Source organism: Pecten maximus, chromosome 2 (assembly GCF_902652985.1).
Source record: "Pecten maximus chromosome 2, xPecMax1.1, whole genome shotgun sequence".
In the NCBI taxonomy this organism is placed as follows: domain Eukaryota; kingdom Metazoa; phylum Mollusca; class Bivalvia; order Pectinida; family Pectinidae; genus Pecten; species Pecten maximus.
The window spans coordinates 6,984,193-6,991,587 of NC_047016.1; the positions used below are offsets into that span (position 1 = coordinate 6,984,193).

General features: G+C 41.2%; 1 protein-coding gene across 1 annotated transcript; it reads right to left on the reverse strand.

Moving 5' to 3' along the window:
- Positions 1-4,252: 4,252 nt before the first annotated feature.
- Positions 4,253-7,029, reverse strand: LOC117340783 (spore wall protein 2-like). Its single transcript, XM_033902559.1, has 3 exons — positions 6,951-7,029; positions 5,675-6,479; positions 4,253-4,709 (listed from the first exon to the last, which is right to left on the reverse strand). Exons 1-3 carry the CDS (start codon positions 7,027-7,029, stop codon positions 4,253-4,255), a joined length of 1,341 nt encoding a protein of 446 aa, XP_033758450.1.
- Between the last annotated feature and the right edge of the window lie 366 nt (positions 7,030-7,395).

The following is a 7,395-nucleotide window of genomic DNA, read 5'->3' on the forward strand; positions in this document are numbered from 1 at the left end:
CCCTTGTGGTGTCGGTTTGATGGTTATGATATACTCTGTATTAGGACACTTGTGGTGTCGGTTTGATGGTTCTGATAGACTCTGTATTAGGACACTTGTGGTGTCGGTTTGATGGTTCTGATAGACTCTGTATTAGGACACTTGTGGTGTCGGTTTGATGGTTCTTATAGACTCTGTATTAGGACACTTGAGGTGTCGGTTTGATGGTTCTGATAGACTCTGTATTAGGACACTTGAGGTGTCGGTTTGATGGTTCTGATAGACTCTGTATTAGGACACTTGAGGTGTCGGTTTGATGGTTCTTATAGACTCTGTATTAGGACACTTGTGGTGTCGGTTTGATGGTTCTGATAGACTCTGTATTAGGACACTTGTGGTGTCGGTTTGATGGTTCTGATAGACTCTGTATTTGGACACTTGTGGTGTCGGTTTGATGGTTCTGATAGACTCTGTATTAGGACACTTGTGGTGTCGGTTTGATGGTTCTTATAGACTATGTATTAGGACACTTGTGGTGTCGGTTTGATGGTTCCTATAGACTCTGTATTTGGACACTTGTGGTGTCGGTTTGATGGTTCTGATAGACTCTGTATTAGGACACTTGTGGTGTCGGTTTGATGGTTCTTATAGACTCTGTATTAGGACACTTGTGGTGTCGGTTTGGTGGTTCTGATAGACTCTGTATTAGGACACTTGTGGTGTCGGTTTGATGGTTCCTATAGACTCTGTATTTGGACACTTGTGGTGTCGGTTTGATGGTTCTGATAGACTCTGTATTAGGACACTTGTGGTGTCGGTTTGATGGTTCTTATATACTCTGTATTAGGACACTTGTGGTGTCGGTTTGATGGTTCTTATAGACTCTGTATTAGGACACTTGAGGTGTCGGTTTGATGGTTCTGATAGACTCTGTATTAGGACACTTGTGGTGTCGGTTTGATGGTTCTGATTGACTCTGTATTAGGACACCTGTGGTGTCGGTTTGATGGTTCTGATAGACTCTGTATTAGGACACTTGTGGTGTCGGTTTGATGGTTCTTATAGACTATGTATTAGGACACTTGTGGTGTCGGTTTGATGGTTCCTATAGACTCTGTATTTGGACACTTGTGGTGTCGGTTTGATGGTTCTGATAGACTCTGTATTAGGACACTTGTGGTGTCGGTTTGATGGTTCTGATATACTCTGTATTAGGACACTTGTGGTGTCGGTTTGATGGTTCTGATAGACTCTGTATTAGGACACTTGTGGTGTCGGTTTGGTGGTTCTTATAGACTCTGTATTAGGACACTTGTGGTGTCGGTTTGATGGTTCTTATAGACTCTGTATTAGGACACTTGTGGTGTCGGTTTGATGGTTCTTATAGACTCTGTATTTGGACACTTGTGGTGTCACTTTGATGGTTCTGATAGACTCTGTATTAGGACACCTGTGGTGTCGGTTTGATGGTTCTTATAGACTCTGTATTAGGACACTTGTGGTGTCGGTTTGATGGTTCTTATAGACTCTGTATTAGGACACTTGTGGTGTCGGTTTGATGGTTCTTATAGACTCTGTATTAGGACACTTGTGGTGTCGGTTTGATGGCTCTGATAGACTCTGTATTAGGACACTTGTGGTGTCAGTTTGGTGGTTCTGATAGACTCTGTATTAGGACACTTGTGGTGTCGGTTTGATGGTTCTTATAGACTCTGTATTAGGACACTTGTGGTGTCGGTTTGATGGTTCTTATAGACTCTGTATTAGGACACTTGTGGTGTCGGTTTGATGGTTCTGATAGACTCTGTATTAGGACACTTGTGGTGTCGGTTTGATGGCTCTGATAGACTCTGTATTAGGACACTTGTGGTGTCGGTTTGATGGTTCTGATAGACTCTGTATTAGGACACTTGTGGTGTCGGTTTGATGGTTCTGATAGACTCTGTATTAGGACACTTGTGGTGTCGGTTTGATGGTTCTGATAGACTCTGTATTTGGACACTTGTGGTGTCGGTTTGGTGGTTCTTATTGACGATGTTTTAGGACACTTGTGGTGTCGGTTTGATGGTTCTGATAGACTCTGTATTAGGACACTTGTGGTGTCGGTTTGATGGTTCTGATAGACTCTGTATTTGGACACTTGTTTGGTTGGTTTGGTGGTTCTTATTGACGATGAGTTAGGACACTTCTGGTGTCAGTTTGATGGTTCTTATTTCGATGATTTAGGACACTTGTTGGGTTGGTTTGGTGGTTCTTATTGACAATGATTTAGGACACTTCTGGTGTCAGTTTGATGGTTCTTATTCGATGATTTAGGACACTTGTGGTGTTGGTTTGGTGGTTCTTATTGACGATGTTTTAGGACACTTGTGTTGTTTGTATTGTGGTTCTTATCAACGATGATTTAGGACACTTGTGGTGTCAGTTTGATGGTTCTTATTGACGATGTTTTAGGACACTTGTGGGGTCGGTTTGGTGGTTATTATAGACTTTGTATAAGGACCCTTATGCTGTCGGTTTCTGTAGTTCTTGCTGACTCTGAATTAGGACACTTGATATGCGATCCTCATTTGAGATTGTTATAACTGCTACAAAATGTAAATCCTGGGTCGATCTATTGTTGTTGTTACAGAATATATTAATGATGTCTATGTTACGCTCAATCCGGACAGCTGGTCATTAACACTCATTCGAGGTTTTTTTGGTTAAATAAACTTTTCTCTTTTTTTTTCTCTGTCGTTTGAGTGTACTAATAAAGCAAAATGACGGAACCAACCTTGTCCAGAAAGGTGTATTACCACACAAACCCTTTTTAGACAGATTGTCTTTGTAATTGCGTAGTTCAACATCCATTTTGTATTCGTGAAAGCTTTTTGTACCCAATATAAGGTTCTAAAATGTGTGGATGTCTTCTAAGATATCGGCGATGGAAAAATTAAACGAGTCACTGGGTCCTGACGTTCTGTAACCAAATTGGCATTAAAAACCACTCAATATCAGTTTCAACATATGTCATGGTACATCGTGCGGACGGATCCGTTAATTCTCTGTCCGCTACCTATTTAGGGCTTTAGAAAGCTCCCGGGAAACGCTCAATTTTAGTAAGTTGACTGTAAAATTACCAATAGAATAAAAGCATTAACGTGATTGAGACTGTGTAATCATGCAGTCTAAACGCATCTATCAAGCGTTTGGGTGACGGTCAGAGTTTAATGGCTGATCGGAACTTACAGAACTTACGCTTGCCGCTGTCAGTTGAAAAAAGAAAGATGCTTAGTCTCCCGATGAAGATCAACTAAAGCTTAAATGGGCTTTTCCAATATTAATTGATTTTTAATCAAAATTCGCGGTAGCTGGCCGATTATGCTGTCAAGTACGCTACCAGATCTTGTGACCGGAGACGGCCATATTCAGGCGCTAACAAGCATGTCAATCCTACTCTTCTGACCAATTTCACATTTAGTTATTTTTGTGCCCATTTTGGAACTTTTTCGCGACTGTGCGACTTTAGCGGAAAAACCTTCGCTGACAAATGGGAGATAGGTTGAACAGCCATGCATCGATTTGACTTTGGGATTTAGGTTAAACAGTAATGTATCGGTTTGACTTTAGGATTTAGAACTCTTACGGAAGTTGTTGTATGTATATAAGGTGTTGTATGTATATAAGGTGTTGTATGTATATAAGGTATTGTATGTATATAAGGTGTTGTATATATATAAGATGTTGTATGTATATAAGGTGTTGTATGTATATAAGGTGTTGTATGTATATAAGGTGTATGTATATAAGGTGTTGTATGTATATAAGTGTTGTATCTCTCTCCCGTGTTGTCTCTCTCCGTTGTCTCTCTCTCAGGTTTGTCATGTCTCATCCGGTGTTGTAGCTCTCTCCGGTCTTGTCTCTCTCTCCGGTGTTGTCTCTCTCTCCGGTGTTGTCTGTCCTCCGGTCTTTCTCTCTCTCGGTGTTGTCTCTCTCTCCGGTGTCTCTCTCTCCGGTTGTTGTCCTTTCTCTCCGGTGTTGTCTCTCCTCCGGTCTTGTTCTCTCTCCCGGTGTTTGTCTCTCTCTCCGGTGTTTCTTCGCTCCGCTTTGTCTCTCCTTTCCCGTCTCCCTTTTTGTTTTCTCTGTCTTTTTTTTCCTTTTTTGTCTTCCCCTCTTTTTTTTCTCGGTGTTTTTTTTTTCTTCATTTTTTTTTCCGTTTTTCTTTCCTCCTTTTGTTTTCCTTCCTTTTTTGTCCTTTTCTTTCCTTTTTTTTTTTCTCTTTTATTTCTCTCTATCCGGTGTTTTTTGTTTTTTTTCTCCCGTTTTTTTCTGCTCTTCTTTTCTCTCTCTTTCCTTTCTTTCTCGGTTTATTTGTCTTGCCTCTCAGGTTTGTCTGTCTTCCTGTCTTGTCTGTCTCTTCCCGGTTTCTTTCTGTTCTCTCCTCCGGTGTCTTCTCTCCGGTGTTGTTTTCTCTCCGGTTCTTTCTCCGCTGTTTGTCTCTCTCTCCGGGTTTTCTTTCTCTTTTCTGTTTTGTCTTCTCTCCGTTTGTTGTTATCCCTGTCTTTGTCCTTTTTTTCTCGTGTTGTTTTTTTTGTTTTCTCCTGTTTGTCTGTCTTTCCCCGTTCTGTCTCTCTGTCTGTTTTTCGGTGTTGTTTTCTCCCTTTTTTTTCTGTTGCGCTCTCCTTTGTCTTTCCGGTGTTGTTTTTTTCTTCGGTGTTTTCTCGGTTTGTTGTTCTCCGGTGTTTTTTCTAAGGTGTTGTATTCGGTTATGTATCAGGTGTTGTTTATATAAGGTTTGTATTATATAAGGTGTTGATGTATTAGGTGTTGTTTAAAATGTAATTAAGGTGTTTTTATGTATTAAGGGGTGTATGTTTTATAAAGGTGTATTATTAAGGGTTTTGTATATAAGGTGTTGTATGTATATAAGGTGTTGTATATAAGGTGTATGTATATAAGGTGTTGTATGTTTAGGTGTTTATGTTTAAAGGGCTTGTATGTATAAGGTGTTGTATATATATAAGGTGTTGTATGTATATAAGGTGTTGTATGTATATAAGGTGTTGTATGTATGGTTGTTGTCCTACGTGTTGCTATCCTCAGGTGTTGTTGTATATCCGGTGTTGTTTCTTCCGTGATCTTTCTACGGTGTTGTTTTCTCCGGTGATTGTCTGTCTCTCTGTGTTTTGTATATCTCTAGTTTTTGTCATGTTATCGGTTTTGTGTTTTCATCCGTTGTTATTCTTCAGGTTTTGTCTGTCTCTCGTGTTTGTTTTATGTTTATCTCGGTGTTGTTGTCTCTCCGTTTTCCGTTTTCTTCTCTCGTTTTGTTGTTCTCTTCCGGTGTTGTCGTTCTCCGTGTTTCTTCTCTCCGGTGTTGTCATTCTTCCGGTGTTGTCTTTCTCCGGTGTCTGTATTGGTGTTGTATGTTCTGGTGTTGTCTTCTACTGGTGTTGTCTGTTCTACGGTGTTTCGTTTGTGTGTCTATCCTTTGTATGTCTCATCGTGTTTTGTACTCTCTCGTTTTCTTCTACTCGTGTTGTTTCTTGGTGTTTTGTTGTCTGTCTTCAGGTTTGTTTTTCGTTTGTCTACTCTCTGTGTTTCTTCTCTCCCGGTTTTTTCTTGTCTCCTTGTTGTCTTCTCTCCGTGTTGTTTTCATATCTGGTGTTTTTTTCGTTTTTGTATCTAAGGTGTTGTATGTTATCGGTGTTACTCTATTGTGTTTTTCCGTGTTGTCTCTCGGTTTGTCTCTGTGTTCTCTCTCTCCGTGTTTGTCTGTCTCTCGGTTTTCTGTCTCTCGTGTTGTCTCTCTCTCCGTGTTGTCTGATGCTCTCTTCTCCGTTCTGTCTCCTCTTTCTCTGCTCTCTCTCGGTGTTGTCTCTCTCTCCGGTGTTGTGTGTCTCTCCGGTGTTGTCTGTCTCTCCGGTGTTGTCTCTCTCTCCGGTGTTGTCCGTCTCTCCGGTGTTGTCTCTCTCTCCGGTGTTGTCTGTCTCTCCGGGTGTTGTCTGTCTCTCCGCTGTCTGTCTCTCCGGTGTTGTCTGTCTCTCCGCTGTCTGTCTCTCCGCTGTCTGTCTCTCCGGTGTTTGTCTGTCTCTCCGGTGTTGTCTGTCTCTCCGGTGTTGTCTCTCTCTCCGGTGTTGTCTGTGTCTCCGCCTGTTGTCTGTCTCTCCGGTGTTGTCTGTCTCTCCGGTGTTTGTCTGTCTCTCCGGTGTCTGTCTCTCCGGTGTTGTCTGTCTCTCCGGTGTTGTCTGTCTCTCCGGTGTTTGTTGTCTCTCCGGTGTCTGTCTCTCCGGTGTTGTCTGTCTCTCCGGTGTCTGTCTCTCCGGTGTCTGTCTCTCCGGTGTTGTCTCTATCTCCGGTGTTTGTCTCTCTCTCCGGTGTTGTCTGTCGCTCCGTGTTGTCTGTCTCTCCGGTCTTGTCTGTCTCTCCGGTCTTGTCTGTCTCTCCGGTGTTGTCTCTCTCTCCGGTGTTGTCTCTCTCTCTCCGGTGTTGTCTGTCTCTACCGGTGTTGTCTGTCTCTCCGGTGTTTATATATATAAGTAACTGTATGCATACAGAACCTCAATCTATAGTTCGTGCGGAAGGTGTTCTTCGCGCTGCTTAACTATGTAACAGTTGTAGATTTTTTAGAAGCCTAATAAAAACAAAATGTCCTATATAAGCATGGATGTCAAAGTTTACTGTATTATGTGGAAGCATTTGTTCTTTCTTGGTTCATACATAAGCAAGTTTTTACCACGAAATGATCTAATTAGCTTGAAATTACGAAAGGAACTCCTAGTGTTGACATCAGATTTACTTTGGTAGATTTTTAGTAGATTTTTACTTTTAAAACCTTCCGGCTATCATCTTAATATACAAATACGTGAAATGTTGTCTACAACAAACCAATATTGGACATGTTGATGGTGTATCATGAAATAAACAGTTCTCTACCCGTGTGTATGTTTATCTATTCCGGGGTTTGTGTGAGAAGTTTAATAGTTTACTTCTAAACATATGATTCTCCGCATCAAACCGGTTTATGTCGGAGTCGGAGGCAGCTACACATTTAATGGTTGCTGTCATTGCCAGCCCACGTATACATTGTAATTAGTATCAAGTCGACAGACGGGAGTCATTTATACCTGGATAAACCATATACCAGGTATCACCATATCGGGTTCGTCATACAGAAGGTTAAACGAAGGATCAATGATATTTACGATAGGTATAAACGACCAATTTTCATATATGCGTGTGGAATTCTCGTTAGTGTTAAATTTCCTCTAACTACAGCAGCAGGTGCTCTTGTACGATTTTAGTATGCAAGGTATAATCTCAGGAGCTCGTTTTGATATAACGGTGACAATATCATACAGAGAAATGTTCAACATTACCATCACTGCCATTTTATATTCCCCATATAAATCACAATAAAAAATCACAACGTGC